Raw genomic sequence first — 24,340 nt, 5'->3', positions numbered from 1 at the left:
GTTGTTCCATTTATAGAGTATAGGCAGAGAAGAGTTAGCATTATTCTTAAGAGTCCTAGGATTCTCAGAATGGTAAATGAGTATTAGCGTCAGCTTAAAGTCACCAGCTGCATTAGCCCCTAGCTAATGAGAGTCAGCCTGTCCTTTAAAGCTTTAACGCCAGGAGTTGACTTCTCTCTAGTTATAAAAGTCCTAGATGGTATCTTCTGACAGAAGGCTGTTTAGCTACATTGAAAATCTGTTGTTTAAGGATAGCCACCTTCATTTATTATCTGAACTACATCTTCTAGATAACTTGCTACAGCTTCTACATCGGCATATGCAACTTCACATTGCACTTTTATGTTATGGAGATGGGTTCTTTCTTTAAACTTCATGAACCAACCTCTGCTAGCTTCATATATTTCTTCTGCAGCTTCCTCACTCTAGAATTGAAGAGAGTTAGGGCCTTGCTTTGGATACTCTTTGGCTGAAGAGAATGTTGTGGCTGGTTTGATATCTCCAGGTCACTAAATAAAGGTGTTTTGCTTTTTTATCATTTGTTCACTGAAATAGCACTTTTCCTTCAAGAACTTTTTCTTTGCATTTCTTTGCATTTGGCTAACTGGTATAAAAGACCTAGCCTTCAGCCTGTCTTGGCTTTTGACATGCCTTCTTTACTAAGCTTAATCATTTCTAGCTTTTGATTTAAAGTAGGAGACATCCAACTCTTCCTTTCACATGAATGCTTAGAGACCTTTGTAGGGTTATTAATTGTTCTTATTCCAGTTTTATCATTTTGCAGGGAATAGGGAGGATAGGGAGACAAGGAATAGCTTGTTGGTGGAGCAGAGCATCCACATTTATTAAGTTCACCATCTTACACAGGTACCCCAAAACAATTATAGTAGTAACATTAAAGATCACTGATCACAAATCACCATTACAAATATAATAATAATGAAAAAGTTGAAATACTGTGAGAATTACCGAAGTGTGATACAGAGACACAAAGTTAGCAAATGCTGTTGGAAAAATGTTACCAACAGGCTTTCCACAAACCTGAAATTTGTAAAAAAAAAAACAAAAAAAAAAACAAACAACCCCTCACCCACCATGTACAGTATCTGTGAAGTGCAATAAAGCAAAGTACAATAAAACAAAGATACAGATATGCCTTTATTTAAAAAAAAAATAAAACAGCCAGAAGGTAAAAAGTAATGAGTTTAAGGAAACTTGTTCTCAATAGTTGGCTCTCAACAATGGGTGACCTTGCCCCAAGTGGCATTTGACAATCTGCAAAGAAATTTTGGGTTGTCACAACTGGGAGGTGGAGGAATTCTCCTGCCATCTAGTGAGTAAAGGCCAGGAATGCTACTAAATATCCCCTAATGCACAGGATGTTCCACATCACAAAGGATATTAGACCCATGATGTCAATAATGCCAAGGTTAAGAAACCTTGTGGTAGGATCTTCCTTGTCCAAAGACGTGTGTAGTAAGTGAAACCCACACTTAATGAGCAAATACTATGTGCCTATCATTAGAGATTAAAAGAAATTGAGTAGGGGAAATAGACAAGAAACAAAACTGTAAGCTACTGAACTATTAATGAGAGATAATGCTTTGAAATAACAAAGAGGGGATCCCTGGGTGGCACAGCGGTTTGGCGCCTGCCTTTGGCCCAGGGCGTGATCATGGAGACCCAGGATTGAATCCCACATCGGGCTCCCGGTGCATGGAGTCTGCTTCTCCCTCTGCCTGTGTCTCTGCCTCTCTCTCTCTCTCTCTTTGTGTGACTATCATAAATAAATTAAAAAAATTTAAAAAAAAAGAAATAACAAAGAGTATTTGCACAATTGAGTTATCCATGAGGCAGAACTTCTAACTGAATATGAGTTAGTCACAGGGCAAGCCCAGATTTAAGCGAAGGGGAAATAGATCCCATCTCTTAATGGGAAGCATAGCAAAGAGTTTACAGTTTTCTTTAATATAGCATAAGTGCTTAACAAAAGCCCCAGGCACATAATACATATGTACTGTTAGCTACAATTAGTACTTTTTTTTTTTTTTTATAATTAGTACTTTTATTCTGCCTTTTCTGAACAGTAGGTGAACCTTGGCCTTTGCTGTTCCCTCTATTTGGAAAACTCTTCCCTGGGATGGATGGAAGAATGGATGAATGTAAGGGGAGGGAGGGAAGGAAGGAAGTGACATCCATCTCTTAATTCTGTTCTAAGCTCAAACATCAACTTATAAGAGATGTTTATAATTATGTGGGTTTAAAATTCAAGTGGGGGAGTCATATCTTACTGTATTTTATTTGTAAGTTAGATATTAATAAAGATGACAGGATGGGGTTTGATCATTATTAAGGTTGTTTCGTTGTCTGGAATATATGATACCACGGCATGCTGTGTTCTTCATAAATATCTGTTCTAAAAGCAATAATCTATCCTAAGATCACTGGACAGAAAAGGGCCTGCCTTGGAGTAGGAAGTATGCTCTCCTGGACTCAGTTTGGACTTAGCTAAGGACTCAGAGGCTAATTTCCATGATTCAAATTGGTATAAATTTAGTCTGATTTTTTTCCCCAGGACAGTCCAATGTAAGATTACATTTTATACTGAAGCATATTAGAGATATAGACATTTGCCTTTTTACTGGAACCTTTTAATCAGCTTTCATGTACTCCTGGGTGCATTAAAACTTAATCTCATCGCTCTTTTGGGACTTTTTTAGTTTGCCATCCTCAAAGCAGAAGAAGCAGCAATGGTGCAGCACTGCTTCTGAAAGACTGCTTTTTTATGAAATTCTCTTGAATAATCCTCCTCCAATCTTTTTTTTTTTTTTTTACTGCATTAGTTGAATCATAAAATAACTAAAAATTGTACTCAAATGAAATTTGAAAATTATCTTAATGAAGCTCTGGAAACTCAAAACCTCAGAAGATATTTTTTCCTTAGTTTATTTTTTAAATCCTAGAAAGTAGGTCAGTAGAAATACATTCCTTTAATTAGTTTAATTAGGAATGGACAATTATAGTAGTAACTCAATTTGAAGTGTAGAATTTAAATAATAAGAATTATGCTGGGATTAATATCATTCAAGGTTTTGAATTTAAATAAGATGCATGTAATCATAGTTGATAATTTCTTTTTGAAAAGATTTTAGTAGAGAGGAGGCCTAAGTGTTGGAATAGATCAATATGTAGGAAAAAATCTACCATTAGTGATTTGACAAGGAGAGACACTTGGGTGGCTCAGCGGTTGAGCGTCTGCCTTCAGTCCAGGACGTGATCCTGGAGTCGTAGGTTCCTCGCGGGGAGCCTGCTCTTCCCACTGCCTATGTCCCTGCCTCTCTCTCTCTAAATTTCAAATCTAAAATAAATAAATAAATAAAAGATTTTACAAGGAAATTGTTTTAGAACCGTACTTCTCATTGGTACGTTTAAGAATTTTATTCTACAGGACCTTAATAGATAGGACTTACATGAGAGGGAAAGTATTCAGTGACCAAGTAAATTTGAGAAATATTAAGTTAAACAAATTTAAGAAATTGTCTGCAGGACTCCTCAGAGCCTTTAATATTGACAACTTTTTTCCAGTTACAGTGACAATGTCTCTTACATATGTTGCTTATTCTCCATTCTATATTTCATTGTTTCCCCAGTTTATACTATGAAGGTATTACAACCAGCTGTCTACTCAGTACCTTCCTTGTGTTAATTCAAATGTGGTTTTTATACACAACTATATGTCAGAAATACCTGGGAACTTTTTTAAAAGGTTAAGATTCCTGAGTCTTGACTTGGAAGATTCTGAGTGAGTAGAAATGTCACTGTGCTCAGGATTCTGTACTTATTATAGACACCCAGGTGATTCTGAGGCAGCCAACACCAGTCTTCCAATTGGTGCTTTGGAACTGTTGAACTAAAAGTGGATTGGATTTGGGGTGCACTTCGTTGTGTTTATAGAACACATGGACTAATCATCCCATACTGGAGATAAACTGCAGTGCTGACCTTCACTGATGCTATGGGGTGATATGCTAGCTATAACCTAGTGTGAAACAATTGCTATGATCCTTTAAGAAAGGCGAAATACTTCTAAGGGGACTTTTGGTCACCTTCCTAATAAAGAAATACTGAATATAAGATTACCATTTGTTTTTACTTAGTTTGAGTAGCTCCCTTATGGATGGTATTTTATTCATACTTTAAAAAGAAATACTAGTTTATATTTACTCTTAGTGCCATGTAAGATTATATTCCGTCCCATCTTCCTGTTGATAACAGATGGATATTTAACTGTAAGCAAATAGACCAGATTATATCTCATTTATGCTTTGATTTATGTAAGCACTGACTGTAGCCTTTCTATTAAAACTGTGTGGTTATACTGTCTGCCTGGTTAAACAATTTTGTATTCCTGGAAATTCTCTTCGGCTCCAACAAATATAGGTAGAAAGAGGCAATATAAATACTACTGGAGAAAAATAATTACTGTTGGTTTGAGAGGCAACCAGTCAATATACTTGGTTGAATAGTGTTATATTAGCAATAATATATGAAATAGTAGACACACTGATTTAAAAGTAGAAAATTATTTTAAATTGTTTTAAAATTATTCTGCAAAGTTTTGCCAACACAGTAAGATATGAAACACAGAAAGGGTGTGAATATTGAAGATTGGAGATAAAATCTTCATTACTTGCAAACAATTGTATTCATTGAAAACCTGAGAGGAGTTTAAAAATATGTTTAATAAATTGATTAGATATCCCCCAAATCCACAGTTCTTTTGTATACAAACATGGTTTGAGATATACAGTTTTGTTATTTCTGTGTGTTAATTGGTTGGTGAAAAACATAGAAGTATTGTTTGCATTGTCAGGTTAAAGGATCAGGAGAGAGAGCAGTGCCATAAAAATTCAGGGAGGAAAAAATGTGTAAGGAGGGCTTAACCTTGGTAAGTAAGAGAGATCATTTGAAGTGAATCCTAGAGATTCTGCTGATGGTCTAGAGATCACTGGCTTCCTTTGGTAAAGCCACTTTAGTGATGTGAAGAAGTAAAAGCCAGACCACAGTGGTTGAAGAAGGAATGTAATAGAAGAGCCAAGACATGTATTTGAGTTTGTAATGGAAAAAAAGGAGTGATTGACAATTTTGTTGTTGCTGCTGTTTTGTCATTTTGTTTATTTATGGAACTCTTGATTATCTCCCACGTGAGATTGGAAACTTCTCAGAGGCAGGCTCTCTGTTTCTGTGGGCCCTGCAGTGCATAGTACTGCCTTGAATATATGAGGCGCTCAGTGGCTTTATGTTTAATTCATGACTGTGAATGAAAGTTTTAAAACAGTTGATAGTGGGCAAAATACAGAATAAATTTCAGTGAGTTCTCATTTATTAAACTAGGCAACCCTACCTTTGAGACGTGCTGTCCCTGTGCCAACAAGAGCAGTTGCACTGCTCATCTCTCTGTCTCTCTCCTCACCAATCTTGCTGCCTTTATTTATGGCTGGTGTTTGGGCTTTTTTTACAGCTATGAAACCTACGTAGTGGAACATCATGCTGCTTCTCCTGTAGGGCGTGTGATGAGGAGCAGAGTTTGGCTTTGCAGTGCTCGGAATCAGAGGAATTGCCGAGGACTCGGAGCCCAGCCCTGACCACTAGAGAGCCCACAACACAATGAACAAATTGAACTTCCATAACAACAGAGTCATGCAAGACCGCCGGAGTGTGTGTATTTTCCTTCCCAATGATGAATCTCTGAACATCATCATAAATGTAAGTGGATCCAACTTTAGAAATAGTTGAATGTTCTATCCACACCAGTGACCACATTCAAGTTACTACCGGTGAAGGGTGAAAACATTACAGAATGAAAGCATTAATAATGTAGCAGGATTGGGGTGTTAAAGTTGTCTACACAGGTATAAACTTTGAATTATGGCTTAAGTGCAACTGCCTTCAACATTCTTTGACCTGAGGGTAAAATTACAGAATTTTGGTTACTATATTATAGAAAAATAACACCTTGCTATTTTAAAATGTTCTACTGACATAAATTTTTATTAATATATAATATGAATTTGCTTTTTAAGTGCTTTAGAGTTGTCACACATGTTATAGTAATAACTGCTGGCTTCTTAATATGCATTTTGATCATTAATAGTAGCTTAAATCCAGCGAATTTCAAGAATAGGCCATGCACTTGAGAGCACTAAGATGTGGCTTACGGTTCTTGAGTCAGAGTTAACCCTCTTAGTTAACTTGGTCATTGAGGAATATGCTACTATTTTTCTTAATTTCTAAAATTAAGTTATAATTTGCATACAGCAAGGTATAGGAGTCTTAAGTGTGCACCTCAGAGAATTTTTATAATTGTGTACACCCATGTAATCATCATCCAGCTTGAGATATGATAGAGTTTCAGCACCCTGGAAAAATATTTTGTAACTCCTTCTAGACAGTAATATCCACCCAAAGGGTAGTAACTATTTTCTCCATAGAGTAATTTTTTCCCAACTTCATGCAGCTAAAATTATGTGGTGTGTTCTCTTTTGTACCTGGCTTCTTTTAAATAAAATTTAGCCTGTGAAATTCATTTATGTGTATGTGCATATGTATACATTTCTGGAGTTTATTCAAGAGTGGAGTTATGAATCATAAAGTATACCTGTGTTTAGCTTTGGTAGAGACTGCCAAACAGATTTATGGTAATCAGAATCATGCCTAGCATTTTTCAACCCCTCTCCCTATTATCAATGTTCATATTCTTCCTTTCACTGATTGTATTCAAATGGATTAGAGAAAAACTTGCTTTTGTGCATGTCTTAAGTTGATTTTCTTTGCTATATGCTACTATATTTTTAAGCCAATTGCTATATAAAAGAATATTTCTAAATGTTATACTGAATATGTATGACATTGAAGTAGCTTCATTAAAAAATTTAGACAGGAAAAGGTTCTGCTTATTGTCATAATTATTTCAGTTTTATTCTGACAATCACCACAGTTCCTCAGTTTCTTGATTTACTGCCATAACATTATTTTTGCTCATAGGGATTGTCTGAGCATCACCTACTTTTTTTTTTTTTTTAAGATTTTATTTATTTATTAATGAGAGACAGAGCGAGAGGCAGAGGGAGAAGCAGGCTCCACGCAGGTAGCCCAACATGGGACTCGATCCTGGGTCTCCAGAATCATGCCCTGGGCTGAAGGTGGCGCTAAACCGTGAGCCACCCAGGCTGCCCATCACCTACCTCTTGAATGAATTTTGTCATCTGTTGGGCAGAATTTCTGTTGATTAGCAAGATTGTTATTTAGGGTACCCAAAGTTGTTTTTGAATATGTGAAGCAATAGGCTATTATTTTTACAACATTTGTTTTTTAAAAATCTAATAAAACTTGAGAGCTTATCTTTTTCAGTGTGGTCATGGGCAAAATACATTAAGATACAACTCTACTCTGTTTTACATACATTATTTTATTAAAAAAATACCCACTGAATTTTAAAAATTTCATTATCCATGGCATTATAGCCTAAGCACTTAAGAAATTTCTCTCAGGTCCATTTATATCTTTCTACTCAGTGGACTGTATATCTGTGTGTTCATTTGTGCAGCTACGTATACATATAGGATATGGAACAAGACCTTACTGGCCTTGGATAAGTGGAAGGAAGATTAATCTGGGTTCATGAGGAATACTAAGAGCTGACTATAATTTTCAAAGAAATTAACTGGTACTAAAATCTCAATGGAGGAAGATAATTAGGAATAACACCTATTCTATAATCTTACTGTGTAATTGTGAGAATTGAGGATTAGCGGATAGCATCATTCCTGACACATACATAGTAGCAGTTATTATTACTTTAACTCCTTATCAGAGATTAATTTTACATGTCTTCACTTACCTTATTTTGCAAAATTAGTGTAATATCCCTACAGGGTGGTCAGGGCTATGTTCACAGGTTGTACAGCCATGGATCATCATGCTTAAGGAGGGCTTTAGAGTCACAGGGACCTCAGATGAAATCCTTACTCTCTGACACACTCTGCAGCCTTGGGCAAGTTAGATTTTTTTGCTTCCAATTTCCTCATCTATAAAATAGAGGTAATCTTCCTCTCCTCATCGAGGTCATTGTGGGGATTTAAAAATATAACATGAATAAACTGCTAATTGTAGTGCTAGGCAGCTGGGAATTGCTTAGTAAGTGAGCACTTAATAGAGTAGCACTTTTTAAAATTTCTTTGAGCTGTTTGTTCATTTCATTAGGGAGCTCTGTTAATGAAGCTCAAATGGAGAATCTGAATCCCCTGTAGGCCGATAAGATTTTCTTATTCCAGGGCACATAGACTCCTCTCTAGCAAGCTGTTGAACAAAGGAGGGAGGAGGAGTTAAGTAGTATGGAGACCCCTCATTGCTAGAAAGCCCATTCAGGGCTGCCAAAGGTCTGTCTTTTTCTACAGTGTTATCTTTTTCATAAAATTGCATTGATGTTTGTAGTATAACAAATTAATTATAGCAAAAACAGTTTTATTAATGGTCTCATTTTTTCATATTTCTATTATTTTTAAACAAAGATAGTTTATTTCTTGACATATATATATAGTTTATATATATATATATATATATATATATATATATATATATATTGGTAAAATACTGTCTTTCTGCATGAGAGGTAAATTTAGTGTTTTGATCATTCTAGTTTCTCCATGAGTTTGAACTAGTAGGGGATGTTTTAAAGATTTTAATCATCAGGTAAATATTCATGGAAACTTGGTAAATTTTGATGATGAGATTATGATAAATGTACACAAATTATTGAGTTACATAAATAGTGGCCAAGAGTTTATACCTGTTCAGTAAGACAAAAGGGAACAATTCTTTTTTTAATATATTTTAAACATGCTTGCTCAATTACCATTGACATTTATTTATTTATTTACTTTAAATATTATTTATTTACCTATCTATTTATTTATTTATTTTAGAGAAAGAGAGAGCGTGTGCATGAGTGGGGGGAAGGGCAGAAGGAGAGGTAGAGAATCTCAAGCAGATTCCTTGCTGAGTGTGGAGCCTGACATGGGGCTCAATCTCAGGACCCAAGATCTTGATGTGAGCCAAAACCGAGAGTCAGACACTGAACTGACTGAGCCACCTAGGCACCCCCAACCATTGACATTTAGGATCAAATGCTGTTTTGTTTTGTTTTTGTTTTTTTAAAGATTTTATTTATTCATTCATGAGAAACAGAGAGAGAGGCAGAGACACAGGCAGAAGGAGAAGCAGGCTCCATGCAGGGAGCCTGACATGGGACTTGATCCAGGACCCCGGGATCACGCCCTGAGCTGAAGGCAGATGCTCAACCGCTGAGCCACTCATGTGCCCCAAATGCTGTTTTTATCAGAAAGTTTCATATACAGTAGATTTTTAAGTAATACTTTAATTCTTAATACCTCATACTCTATAGCACTTTTTAAAGCTCCATTGTTCCTGAAGATTAAAGAACTTGAATAATTTCACAATCAGCTAAAATGTAGCCTTGAAGACTCATAATATGCAAATACAAAAAAACTCCAGCTTGTTTTCACAGCAGACAAAACTTCAGAGCCACAGCCTTACTTAATTACAGGTTTGTTTTTTTTTTTTTAAATTACAGTTTTGAACAAGAACAATACTTGATAGTTGTTACAGAGTTTTATCAGTAGACTCCAAATACTTGATTTGAACTAGCAGAACAATGATAAGTATATGGGATGTATATATATGGAGGAAATGTATAGCATTATTTGAACAGTGGTTACACAAAGTTACAACATGGTTTGTTTTTGTATATGGTTTGTGGTTTGGAATTTTTCTGTTAACTTGTTATTACATTTTTATCCCAAGAGCTTTGTTTATGACATTTGAAAATACAGTCAAAACTAAGGATTAAAGGTACCCTAGATGGTATGAAATTTTAAGTCTCAAATTTGTAGTATAATGGTTCAATTTTATATAACATTTGATACTTACATCATGTTTATTTAAGCTTTTTTATAAAGTAGAATTGTGGTAATGCAGAACTCAAAAACACACAATCATTTTATTTTATTTAAATTCAGTTAACACACAGTCTTTTTAATGAGCAAAGAAGAAATGATTTCCTCTTAGCAAATGTATTCTCCCAGTGGTGTTGGTGGCCTTGCAATGCTGCATTTTCCCAAAATTCTTGAATGGCAGATCTATAAACTGATCTGCTCAGTGGGCCAGAGACTAGTCCATAGTCATGAAACAGAACAAAGGTGAGGAGCCCACAGGGGTATCAGACTCATGTTTTGTTTTTCAGACATTTACTGAATGTCAACGATATATCCTGAATATAAAATAAGACACTGTCCCAGCTTCTTCCAGTCCCTTTTGCCCCTAAGCAGCTGAATTCATGTGCTTCTGGTCTTGAATAAATACCATTTGCTCTTTCCAGTAAAGTGCTTCAGATTAGTTGCCATTTAATAGTAAATGTGGAAAGAGCAATAAACCTATTTTTTCTTCTTTCAGTTCGAATTATCACCATCTGAATTGTTTGGCTTTCAGTTATTGAAGGGCCTCAGCATGTTTTTATTTTCTGAATCTGAGTTACCTTTATTAAGGTATGATAAAAAGTCATGAATTCAGAGTTAATTTAGAATTTATAATTAAAACTCTAAGTGGCATCAGTATCATTGCACATTAATAGTACAAATGAGGGGGAAATGCCACACATAATATATATAGCTAAAATGACAAACCATCATGTTGCATATATTTTAATGTACACATTTAAAAATATTTGAATACTTAAATGAGCAAAATTGTGTTTTGCTGTTTTTGCCCTTACTAGCTACATGACTTTAAGCTTTCTAGGTTGTATTTTCTACTTTTATAAAATGAAGAAATTGACCTGTATGAGCTCTTAAAGTCAGTTCCAACTCTGATAAGCTTGAATGATTCTAAATTCAATGAGGCAGACCCAGCAGAATTACTATCCCTCAAAATGCTTGATTAAATATTAGAGAAGTCATTAAAATTATGTCTTTTAAAGAGTATATAATTGTTCACCATGTAACTTTTCAGAATAACCTAGTCACAGAGTTCCAAATTAATAGGATTTTATTATGTTTGAATTCTACTAGGACTGAGAAGGGACCCTTATTTAGGTACTTATAAGACAATAGACGTGATTAAGATAAATAAAATGAGTTATTCACTCACTATAATAGTATATAAATATTTTGCTTAGACCATCAAGAGGAAAACATACCTTGTAAAGATACTTGCCTGACTTGCTTTTGATAATCTGAGTAGCCTGTTTTGTGTACCTTCTGATATATTTATCATGCACATTGGTTTTAGAATAAGTCCTTGTCCATGTGTCATAAGATTTATGAGTCTTGCACAAGATTGCATTGGTACCTTATTACCATTTCGTAAAAATTTGTATTGTGATAATCATTACTGAAAAACAACACAAATTAAAGCAATTTCCATGAACCAACAGTTGTTTTGCTAGTGTTAACTTGTCCTTTTAAGGCATATATGTAAGGTGCATTATATTGCCTGATTGTGGGGGTACGTGAGTGGCTCAGTCAGTTAAGTGTCTGACTCTTGGTTTCCACTTGGGTCATGATTTTGGGGTCGTGGGATTGAGCCCCATGTCAGACTCTGTACCCAGTATGGAGTCTGCAGGAGATACTTTCCCCTTGCCTCTCTGTCCTACTCTGCTACTCCTCCAACTTGCATGCTCTTTCTCTCTAAGATAAATAAATAAAATCTTTAATAAAATAAAATAAATAAATTGCCTGATTGTGGCTCAGCATGTAGGCTTGGTTTACTTATTATCTCAAGTTGTGTTGTTTATTTTGTTTTGTTTTTTCTCTACAGGTTAAAATTCTGTGTCACCAGTTGCTGGTCCAGGTGTGTGACCTACTCAGGCTAAAGGACTGTCACCTCTTTGGACTCAGTGTTATACAAAGTAGGTCTTTGTCCCACCGCTGACAGATTTAACCAACTATCCCTGGGGAAATGATATTTTGTTGCTATAACTTAATTTGGGCATATTGTGATAAGATTGTGATTGTCATAATACCCATAAACTGGTTATTACTTGTAGTCTAGTATTCATTTTTAAATCTTAACTGATATGTATTTCTTCTGAGATTTAGAATTTTAAACCATGCATTATAGTTTAAACTTAAAAATCAGTTCTTTTTAAGGAATCTAGATTTTGTGTTTGTTCTTTTCTGTTTTAGTGAACCAAGCTTGATTTTTGTTGCCTTGCACTCAGGGAGCAGCTGGAGCTAGTAGAAAATTATCTTGGATGTTTTTATAATTTGTTTTATAACTTCTAACATTAAAAAATTTAGACATAAGAAAAATAACTTTCCTCTACTCAAGTTCTCCTACTGTTGACTATATAGTATAACAAAATGATCTACTAATTTGCTCTTATTTTCTGTTTTTTCCTCTTCATACATTTTTTCCAATTAGACTGTATGACTTGGAGATGGGGGATGAGTTTCTGCTATATACTTTATGTGAAGGTTTTCTCCACATAAATGGCTCCATATAAGCCTCTTCCCCCACCCCAACCCCATAATATTTGAGTTAAGTTACCAGGATTTGCCAGCACCATTCCTTATAACCTTTTTCTTTCAAATCATATTTTTAAATTTATCTAATTTACTCTTATGTCAAAAAACCATTTATATCTTTATTCAGGTTTTCAATAATACTTTTAATATACTTTTGTGAAATGTATTTAATTTTTTACTTGTATATGGATCATATTCTACTCCTGGAATTAGTTTAAATGTAAAAGTTTATGACATCTTGAGAATCTGTGTTAGTGTCATAAATGCTTAGATCTGCCAAATGGAAAAGTGTATCATGATCAGCTGAAAAACAAGGCCCTTCTCCACCAAAATGTGAACCATTTTCAGCTGTCTTTTTAGGAGAGGCCAGGGACCCTGGAGCAGTGAGCACCTCAACCAATGAATCAGCCATTTGCTCTTTGGTTTCTTCCTGCAATAATTAAAGCAATAAAAACACACTATCTATCTACTAACTCTATCCTTCTATTAGTACATCTCTCAGTCATACTTTCAAGGAAGGGTCTGGGAGAAATAAGATGCTGTATAGATTCTAAAAAATTTTTCTTTTATTCTAAACTCAAAGTTTTAATTCTTTTAATGCTACAACTACAGCCAGACTGTTGATTTGTGTTGTTCAACAAGTCAGCCTAATAAAACCAGTTTACAGCTTCCTTAGATTTCAAAATAAGAGTTTTAAGATACCTTTTTAAAAAGAGATATTGTAATGTGGCGAAAGAACATTGGAAAAGGAATAAGATGACCTGGTTCTAATTCTGGTTCTACCACTAGCTAGCTGTGTGGCTTTAGAAATATCACTTGACTCTCTCAATTTTACTTTTCTCTCATGTCAACTGAAATTACTGCTTCACCTGCTTGTCAGATTTTGTTATATGCTTTAGAATGCCTAAAATATAGAGCCATGATCAAACTGTCAGATGGTAGAGAGATGGTGGTAGTTTAAAAATATGTGCTATTACACAGGGAACAGTCTCATTTCTGTTCATTATATTGCTTCTTCAGTTGGCAACTCAAGCCAAACACAAATCATATTCAACAGGAAGGTTGTCTGGTCTTGTTCATTTCATGTTTAATTGGTAGCATATGAGAGATGGGAGATAATTTAGTTGATCTGATAAGTGAATTTAAGTAGCACCCTTTTTATGTATCTGAGACCTCTTCTTTATCCCTTTCATTCAAATTGGTTGGCTTAATATGTCATTTATAAACAGAGTAGCTCTACCTTTCCTATTCTCTTACGGCTTTTTCTCAGTCAAAACACCCCAGCATTCAGTCAGGTGTCTTAACCTTGGAGTAGTCAAAGAGATACTCTACCCTTCCAGAGTGAGTACATTTATTTTTATGTAGAGCTTTCCATGAGCATACTCCCTTAGTGATGGTTAGAGAAAATAGAATAAACTTTTTAGGCTTAAAACTCTGAGGGTACCTGGTTGGCTCAATCATTTAAGCCGTGAACTCTTGGTTTTGACTCAGGTCATGATCTCACTGTGTGGGATCAAGTCCCATGTTGGGTTGCTGCACGGCTAATAGGAAGTCTGTTTCAGATTCTCTCTTCCTACCCCTCAGCCCCTCTCCCCACTCACACACACACACACACATGCGCGGTCTCTCTAAAATAAATAAATAAACTCTTTTAAAAAGAAGATGGCTTTGTAAGAGAGAGAAATACTGAAGGCTCTTGTGAAATATCCCTCTTTCAAGAGATTTTCTTTGGGAAATCTGAAAATTTTAATGTTTTTTACCAGCCTGTCTTCACATGTTTAGATCACTTTTACCTGGAGTTTTAACAATCATAGCTTCTGTTCATCTTAAGAACATCATGCCCTTGAGGAAATACTTTGACATTCTTTTTTTGCATGAGATTCTTTTCCTCTTTCCATAGGATCAATCCCAAAGGCAGTGTAAGTAATGACTTGCCATTTTATCAGGCTATGCTATATGTGGAGAACACAGAGAAGAAATAGCCTTAAAGGCTGTTGTTCACAAAACATGGGGCAAGTTCCCCTCACTTGGAAATAGGCAGTTATCCTCAGGGTCCCCTAATTTCCTACATAACAATTAGGATGGTGTTTCTGCCCTGTTTCATTATTCTCCACCTATGACAAGAATCCTCTGAGAGCTCAACGAAAGCATGTTTCTCTAAAAGCAAGGAAGCACACAGTGTTGCAAGTTTGACTCTACATTAGGTTGACCATAGAAACTAAGTAAAAGTGGGAGGTAGAAGCTAGTATTTCTTCTAAGTAATACATATTTTTAATAGTATGTGTTCTGTGTTGCAAATGCAAAATAATTTCAAAAGATGTCATTAATGTCTAGCCAACCTTTTGGCTTTTAGTATCTTGTTGAGTTTTCATGGTATTGTGTGAATTCAGAACACATTCACAAATCTTGAGTCTTTTTTTTAAAAAACCCATTTTTGTGTATATTCTTTTCTTTTAAATTCATCTTTATCATCTTGTCTCCTTTTTTAATGTGCAGATAATGAACATGTCTATATGGAGTTGTCACAAAAGCTGTATAAATATTGTCCAAAAGAATGGAAGAAAGAGGCCAGCAAGGTACGACAATACGAAGTCACTTGGGTGAGATTACATTTATAAGCAAAATTATTTTGATTTTTTAAAAGGTTTATTTTAGCTATGTATATTAGAAAAATATTTAGTTTTTAAATTTTAATTCATAAAAGTATTATGAAGTAGAGAATGGGAAACGGAAATGAATTATAAGTTCTAAAATGTCATGTTAATGAAGTGTATTAATTGTTTATAGCACATAACAATAGTTTTTAAGTATCTGCTTAAATAATGTTGGATAATAACTTTAGTAATTTTGGGATAATGCTTTGAGATGAAAGCCATGGAAAAATTGCTTACTCCTCATCTCTGGCTGTATTAGCTGTCAAAACTGATGTTCTAGAAGCTATTCATAATTTTTAAATTCATTTTTACTACACTTCCCTTTGCTACTTTGCTACTTTATTATACTGATGATGCCTTTATTTAGTAAACATCAATTCCATTTACATGAGGGATCATTCACAGGGAATTTACCTGATGTTTCCAGGATCACCCTAGTAAATCAGGAATAAATCCCTAGTGTCTAATCCTAGATCCTTCAATTTGTATTTTAAGAATTCTTGGAATAAATGGGAAGGCTACTTGAAAGCCAACTACAAAGTAAGGCACATTAAAGTCAAAATAAACAAACAGTATATTAGAATTTGGTATGTGGAATGTCAGAGGAACAAGAGAACATTTGTAATGAGGAGCAAATGGTCACCACAGGGGATAGAGTTGAGAGAGGAGCTGGATCTCAACTAGAAATTTCCACTGGTATTTATTTTTATCTTCCCTTATGTTGTCATTGGCATTACAGTGAATGAGTATCAGATACATGATGATGATGTTTTATAACTTCTCAGTTTTGCATGAACTTGGTATCCAGAGGGACATTTGTCTGCCTTTTGCCAGCCACCACCCATTGGAAGATAAAACCTTTCAAGATATAAAAACTATCTTGTAAATTACAGAATTTTGTTGCTTTTGAAACCCCTTTTTGTGGTAACTAAAAATAGCTTGCTTTTTATATGTGTCATTGTTTAGGGTATTGACCAATTTGGACCTCCTATGATCATTCACTTCCGTGTGCAGTACTATGTGGAAAATGGCAGATTGATCAGGTAGGAGGACAAGGACTCCAAACCCTTACTTACCCAAAGCACTCACCTCCTAACGTACTAAATAAAGTACTCATGTTTGTTTCCACCCGCTAGGATATACATTCCAAAAGAGCAAGGATTTTTTAAAAATTCTTTTTGTATGCTCGTATATCCTCAGTTCCTAGAACACTCAATAAATATTTGTTCAATGTACAAATGAATGATAGACTGTTGATAAAAATGTTAATATTTTCTGTATTCCACATTTTCGATAATCAGTCACCAAAAGGATACTTCATTCAAGAAGGAACTAGCATTTTTGTGGAGAATAAAGAAACTGATTAAAGTATTATATTGTTTTCTGGTGGAAGAGTGGGGAGTAGGGCAGCAGCAAGAATTCTCTCCTATAAAAATGCATGCTGTTTATACAGCCCGGTTTTCTTTCACCTTCGGGGTCTTGCTTCTGTTCTTGGCAGTAGCGTTAAAGCTAAGATTACACCCAATGAAGCTGTCCTGTGAGAATCTTAGATGCCATTTGGCAAAGGTAGGTAATTGATTCTTTTTCTGTAGGTAGGTGCATGAACAATACTGATACTTACACAAACTCAGAATTTACCATTTCAGAAACTCAGTTTATCATTTGTATAGTATTCAGTGTTGGAAAACTTTCAGAAGTGGTTTTGTTGACTGATAGAAAATACTAGAAATGTGAACTCTGTTTTACTTATTTACTTCTAAACTCTGAGAAACACGTGTTAAAAAGATAGATACATTTGGCTAATGAGTTATATGTGAGGTTCGTTCTTAATATTTGTATTATTGCCATATGTAAATTTAAAAGTAAAAAATATTAGCTGTAAATAATTTTTTAAAAGATTAAGAAACTTTTTTTAGTTTTTCTGAACTTATGTGAAATATTTACTCAGTTTACCTACTAAGTATGGAATGTGCTGAAAAGAAGGAAAATATGTTATTTAGCCACTAATTAACCCCCTGGGGCTAATCAATGTTTAATTCATCCCTGTACTTCTTTTTTTCCCCAGGGATGAACTAGTCCAAACACTGTGTGGTCAGCATTATAAAAAGAAGTGCTCTGAAAAGTACTCTGTCCTGAGGGAAAAAAATTACATAAATGCTTTATTTTTAAACTTTTCATTCTTAAACACCATCTTAGTTGAAATCAACTCAGGTTTTTATTGTCATCTGCTAATGAGCTATGAATCTCAGGTAAACATTCAACCTAAAATAATAGGAAGGCAAATATACTCATTAAATACATACACGCATACACACACACACACACACACACACACACACAAGCACGCGCTTTTTTTTTCCTTGCATTTTTACTTTGATCACAGAGGCATCCCATTTGCCTCTGACATTTTTTGGAGCTTGACCATGTTTTTCCCCAGTCAGCACTTCTTACTCAATGTAGTTAATGAGAACTATATTTATTTCTGACCTCAACAGATTGTAATGAGTGCAGTATTAGTATTTCCATTTGTGAGGAGTATCAGGATTGTCATAACATGTGCATATAAAACCACACCCGTAAAGTATCCACTCAATTAAAGAAAAAGATTTAAGGCAAGTTTTTTTTTTCAGTTCATTCATTCTGAGGGGAAAAAAGCACTATAAGTTAATTTTGGGGGGGGGGCATATAAACAGAAACATTTTTAAAAGGGTCTTAGAGTATTTGTAATGAGCTTAGCTGAAAACCAAACCAAAACAGAACAGCAAAACATTAGAGCCAGGGTTGTCCCCTCAGATTTGCGAGCATTATTGCAGCAAAATAATTTTAATGCAGACAACAAATGCTTAGGCTTCTATACTAATCCTTGTTCAGTGAAATGTTAACTATATTGGAGTGGAGTGATTCAGACCTTGTTTCCATTCTCTGAATGAATCAAATGTTACAGGCCTCAGGAAATGGTATGTTTGCTGTTTGGGGAGTCAGACGTGGAGTTCTGTCTCCCTGTGACCTGGGTGAGGCAGCAATCAGGTATTAGCTACAAGCCCTCCCCCCTTTTTTTCAAGGAGTTGGGCGTGGGGAGGGAGAAAGAGGGAGCTGAAACAGAAGACCTCTTGTCACTAGACAGACAGCAGGATTTGGGTTCTGTTTACACGCCATTGGATTGTTCCATCAAATGTGAGGTCTGTTTTCTTTTATTTTCCTAGTGACAGAGCAGCACGATACTATTATTACTGGCACCTGAGAAAACAAGTTCTTCATTCGCAGTGTGTACTCCGAGAAGAAGCCTATTTCCTGCTGGCAGCCTTTGCCCTGCAGGCTGATCTTGGGAACTTCAAAAGGAATAAGCACTATGGAAAATACTTTGAGCCAGAGGCTTACTTCCCTGCTTGGGTAGGCACTGTTTTCGAATCTTAAAGTGTTTTCTCTAGCACATCTCTAGTTCATTATGCTGCTACTCCTGTTGCTTCCAGAAATGGGAACCCAGATGTTTGTGGCCAGTAAAACCCTCTGTGATGCCCAAATATAAATTTAACACCTGAAAGCATGGTACACATGATCTCTGGATATAGTTGATCTGCCACTTACAGCTAATGGGGAAGAGGATTGCTGTCTGTCCTGAATATGGTGGAACTTGGAAGTTGCCAGCCTTCTCTTGGCATTTGTATATCTTTATTTTCTTATTTACTCTTAATCCAAGCATCATTTTCTTCCCTTTGAAGGGAGAAAAACGTTATCTTTTAAAGATAAGATCATTTACAACTTTTCCTGTGTTGAGAAAACAAATATAAGTAAACTCCTTGCTCTGCTGGCCATCTCCTCTACTCCCAAGAGAGGAAGCATGCCATTTCTTCAGCAAGAAAATTTAGATTATTCCAGCATGGCCTGTCTCAAGTGTCCTTTCTCCACACAACCCTGCCCATGTATGGTGCCCACTTGTCTTGGTCCAGGTCTCTGCTGTAACTTGCCTCCCTACACATCCTTAGCCTCTGCTCAAACTAACTTTGTCAGTTAGAACATACAAAGTATATTTGTCTTGCCCTACCTCATCCTCAGGGAAGAAAGGAAAAAAGAACTACCGTTCTCACCTTGCCTTCTCAGTAAAGCCTCTTGAAAAAAATAACATATATTTGATTTTTTACCTTCCTTATTTCCCAGGTGAACTCCTCAGGGAGCTTCCTTCTGCCTTCTTTCCTTACCACTTCACTTGTGGTGCTATCCCTAAGGTCACTGGTGACCTTGAAATTGCCAGATCCAGTGGACACTTCCCACTTCTTTCTTTGGCCGCATCTGACACTTAACCACTCCCATCCTGGGAGATCTCATCCAAATGAATGCTTTTTAACAACCACTTATGTGCTGGCAACTCCCAAATCTGTTTCTCTTCCCTGTGACCATTAGATAGCTCTTTACCCATAGGTATCTCAAACACAGAATGCTCCAAATCAAGGTCATCTTTTTCCCACTTCAATTCTATGCATTCCTTCCTCTGCATCCCTCATCTTAGCTACTGCCGCTGCCATCCACTTAGTCACCCAGAAACTTGAGAGTCATCAGAACTCTTCCCCCATCACCCTTCTTTCTCCCTGCCCTATCCAGTCATCTGGAACATCCTCTAATATAAAGCACTGATCACCTATCACCTAGCTTAGGAAATAAAATTCTCTTGAATTTTTGCTGTGGTTGACTTCCTAAATGTTTATTGTTATTGTGTGCCCTACCCATCGTCGTTCTGTCTCCCAGGTTCCAGCTCTTGTCAGCACTCAGCAGCACTGCTCTGGGGGGCTTGTCTGTGCTTCAGTCTTCACAGCTTGCATTTGAGTTGCTTTTGCTTCTGATTTAAACCTTCCGTGGCTCCCCTATCACCTTCAGAGTGAAAGCCTGTCTCTCAAGCATGACCGAGGAACTTTCTGGGATCTGATCTCTGCCAGTCTTTCCAGCTTCCTCTCTGGTTGTCCTGTGCCTTGAATTTTATGCTCTGACAATATCCAGCAATTCCTATGTCTCTGCACGTCCTGTGGAGTTTCACACTTGTGTTCCTCCTTCTAAAGTCCCTCTAGCTGGGGAAAGCCCTCACCCTGTTTGACCTGGCTAACCCTTGTTCATCCTCTGCCTGGAGGAACCCATTAGGTACCCAAATGCCCTTCCTCTGGGCTCTGGAATACCCTAGACACAGTGTTTTATGTCTTCTTTTCAAATAATCTGTTTATCTTTTGCCTCCAGTAAACTGCTTGGTTGTATATTCTAATGGACAGGCACAAATGTCACCTTTTCTGTTTCTTCAGCATTTCACGTTGAGGTGCTTAATATAAGGTTTTGTGGACTGACAGTGCTTCTCTTGTTAAAAAGAAACCACAAAAGGTGTCAAGCTTTTACATATTCAGTATCTGTGGAACCCAAATCAGCCTGTGTTTCTTTCCCTAGTTGCCATCAGGGACTCGGTGAATCTTGGTCTTTTATTTTATTTTATTTTTTTTAATTATTTTTTAAAAGATTTTATTTATTTGAGAGAGCGTGAGAGATCACAAGCAGGGGAGAGGGGTAGAGGCAGAGGCAGACTTCCCACTAATGGGGAGCCTAATGCAGGCCTCCGTCCTAGGATGCTGGAATCATGACCTGAGCTGAAGGCAGACGCCTAACCGACTGAGCCATCCAGGTGCCCTGAATCTTGGTCTTTTAAATCAGAGCTCACCAGTTAGGGTGCCATAGCCTCCAGGGTGCTGAGATATGAGTGTCTTCAATCTTTGGGATCACCAAAGCCACTTACTTCAGTGCCTTTACAAATACTATTTTCTGAGTGTTCTTTGATCCGAGAAAAGTTTGATAACTCCTAACTTAGGTTACCTCCATGTAAAAGGAGTCTCGAAGGAAAACTCTGTAATTTTGAGTTCTCAGCAAAACTTCTTAAATGGCCAGGAATTTATCAAGTTTAATTCAATAGGAAGAAACAAAACATCATTATCTATAAAAACATTTTAAAATTAAGAATCCTTTAATTTTTTTCTGATGATGTTAAACACTACTCTTTTTGCTTTCTTTGCCTAATTGTTTTCATATTTTATAATCCTCATGAAATCAGCTAAGACTTAACTAATCAGCACCTTTCTCTTAGCCTGCAGCTGCTGGATACTATATATTTTGGGCATTGAAAGGCTTAGGCTACTCTCTGATGAAAACCTGAGCCACAGTGAATTGCAATGAATGTTTGAATGAAATTGTATTCTCACAAGTATTCAAATAGAGCGTTCGTATGAACCTTTTATGCAAAAACCAGACATGTTTCAGAGAATTCCTCCCAGTCCCCTGCCTTCTTTGGATCAACATTTAGAACCTCCCACTCTTGTGGCTGTAATTTTAGAAGAGTTAAGTAGAATCCAGAACTTGGAATATGTGTTGACAGTCAATGTATTGCATGGTACCAATCATTTTGCAAGTATAAACAGTGATGTGTATAAAATTTTGCAAGTTTGCATGTTTTTTTTTTTTCTTGGTGAGTTTAAAGCCAAAAGAACATATTTTTCTCATTTCTTGTGATTTTTCTTCTCAGATCTACAGTACTACAGCTATATTGACTTTGTAGCTTCTAGTATTAGCTGATTCAGCCTAGTAACATAACAGATGGTGAAAACAGAATAAAAGTGGGAAATTTCCTACTGGAAATTAGCCAATTTACATGGCCTATTTTAGGTTCTTGTCCTTTCATCATTTTGGGGATGTGAGGGTAGAACTTCCATCCCTCCAACAAATGTTGCATTGCATATCTATTGTATTCCAACAGGTTGTTTCCAAGAGAGGGAAGGACTACATCCTGAAGCACATTCCAAACATGCACAAGGATCAGTTTGCACTGACTGCTTCCGAGGCACATCTTAAATACATCAAAGAGGCCGTCCGACTGGATGATGTTGCTGTGCATTACTACAGATTGTATAAGGTACAAAACTGTAGTGTGTATGCAGCTTCTGAGGAAAAAAAATACCTTCTCCATTAGAAGAAGATTTTGTTAAAATTTGTCATTTCACTTTTTAATGGGCTTTTTATTTTTTAAAAAGATTTATTGAGAGATAGGGAGCACACGTGCACACATGGACACACATGTGGGGGTGGGGAGGGGCAGAAGGAAAAAGAGAGAGAATCCCAAGCAGACTCTAGGCTGACACAGGGCTTGATCTCATGACTGTGAGATCACAACCTGAGCTGAGACCAAGAGTCGGGCGTTTAGCCTGCTGTGCCACCCAGGCACCCCATTAAAGGGCTTTTTAAAGAAAAAAGTTTCATGTGAACTGTTATCATAGGTCAGTGTTGGAGTTAATGGTGCTTTTCCTTGAGACTGGGAACATGATGGAGTCTTTCTTTAATGGTTCTGATACTGAGATAACAGGTGGCTTCAGATTGTGAACCTGGCTTTTCAGTAATTATGAAATAATTATCTTTCTTTTTTCCAAATCTGTATGTCTGCCTTGGGCAGTAACATTTGCAACTCGTTTGATCAGTAATTTTTAATGTTCCTCAAAGTGAGGCTATACTTGCGTTGTATCTCTTAATAAGAACCACCACCACAACAGCTGATGTTTATTAAGTATTGTTTCTGTGGGGCACGCTTTATTTTCTTTTTTAGATTTTCACAGTTCTGTAAGATAGAAACTGTGATGTTCATTTTACAGATGAGGAAACATCCAAAGACCATGAAACTAGCAAGTGGCAGAGCTAGAATCCAACTCAGGTCTACCTGACTAAAGGAATTTATGGATAAAAAGTGTTTAAAACAGTGCCCAGCACATCTTAAGCATGATGTTAAGCTGTTACCATTATCACTGTTATTGCTATGCTTCTTATTACTACTACACCCTTTGTGGTAAGATTAGCATAATTGGACCACTGGAAGCTGAACTGTAGTTTAGGTGTGTTACTAGATAATCTTCCTGGCTGGTTCAGAAAACTTAATAAGGTACCAAGGAATGGTATTTTTTTTTCCCTCACTTCCATGCCCAAGAGATGCATTGTTAATGTCCTATCATTCTTGAGAGGCATTATTGAGTTCCGTGGGATCTTTTTGGCCAAGTTCCCAAAGGGCTGAGTAGTTACTTCTTTTTTTTTTTTCCATAAAAGATTTCATTTGTGACACATCAATTCATATGAGAAAATGCAAATAGATGACATTAGACAATCAGTTTTTATTTTAAAGTATACTGGGAATATGAATGGTATATAGAAGAGTGTGGCTTTAGATTCAGATGTCAGAAACCCTACATCACCACTATTAAGTGATGCTAGGTGAATATAACTATAATCCTGGACCATCTACCAAGTGGAAAGGATTCTATATATTTCACAAGGTTGGGAAAATTCTATGATATAATGACTCTGAAGTGGCCAGGTGGAATGTCTGGCACATTAGTCAGTGCTCAGTAACTATCATTTGCTTCTTATTTGATAGTGACACTTAGTACTTTAAAGAATCCTTTAGTAAATATCCCCAATTTATCTTTTGTGTAAAAATTAATCCTTTATTTACTTACAGTGTGGTACTTCTACATGGCATAGAAAATGACTCTCTTACTTACTTAAAACCAAGATGATAAATAATAATGTAACTGAATGAAGTAGGGAAATAGATGTTACCTTGTGAGCAGAGTTTTCATTCTTCAGAGAAATCAAGAAGCCATTAAACCTGTTTCATTTAAGGGTTTCTTGTAGAGTGGAAATAAAATAGACAAAGGACAAGAAACATTCTGGGAAAAGAAACTTATGTGTCCCTTTCTTAGTAATGCACACCTTGTGCCTGCACAGCCAGCATTTTTATGAGCACAGTCTTATTTCAGGAAGCAATCAGAGTAGCCTTAAGAAGAAATTGACCTAAACTCAGTGATAGATTGGTTTCTCCTGTTAAACCTATACTGTATATACCTTTCTTGATATAAAAACATACTAGTTGGGAAAAATCCAAATAGTGAAAATAGGCCATGTCTTGTCTATGCCATATAAGGATGCATTTTCTAAACATATTTCTTCCTGTGTTCATGGAAAAACTGGCACTAATCATACTCACTTATTTGTGTTGAGGAATATCATAATGAAAATATTTTA

General features: G+C 36.1%; 1 protein-coding gene across 2 annotated transcripts in view; it reads left to right on the top strand.

The window, feature by feature from the left end:
• FRMD6 (FERM domain containing 6) overlaps positions 1 to 24,340 on the top strand; it is a 75,815-nt gene that overhangs the window by 32,221 nt on the left and 19,254 nt on the right. The window contains exons 2-7 of one of the 2 annotated variants that reach the window (XM_041759464.1): positions 5,522 to 5,766; positions 11,893 to 11,983; positions 15,099 to 15,178; positions 16,223 to 16,299; positions 18,460 to 18,646; positions 22,032 to 22,187. In XM_041759464.1, the coding sequence (XP_041615398.1) occupies positions 5,668 to 5,766; positions 11,893 to 11,983; positions 15,099 to 15,178; positions 16,223 to 16,299; positions 18,460 to 18,646; positions 22,032 to 22,187 (690 nt within the window). In that variant the 5' untranslated portion in view covers positions 5,522 to 5,667. Of the gene's footprint in view, positions 1 to 5,521; positions 5,767 to 11,892; positions 11,984 to 15,098; positions 15,203 to 16,222; positions 16,300 to 18,459; positions 18,647 to 22,031; positions 22,188 to 24,340 lie in introns of both variants that reach the window. The other variant, XM_041759463.1, reaches the window with a different exon arrangement.

This window comes from Vulpes lagopus, chromosome 6, assembly GCF_018345385.1.
Source record: "Vulpes lagopus strain Blue_001 chromosome 6, ASM1834538v1, whole genome shotgun sequence".
Classification (NCBI taxonomy): Eukaryota; Metazoa; Chordata; class Mammalia; order Carnivora; family Canidae; genus Vulpes; species Vulpes lagopus.
This window is presented reverse-complemented; position numbering and strand designations above follow the sequence as displayed.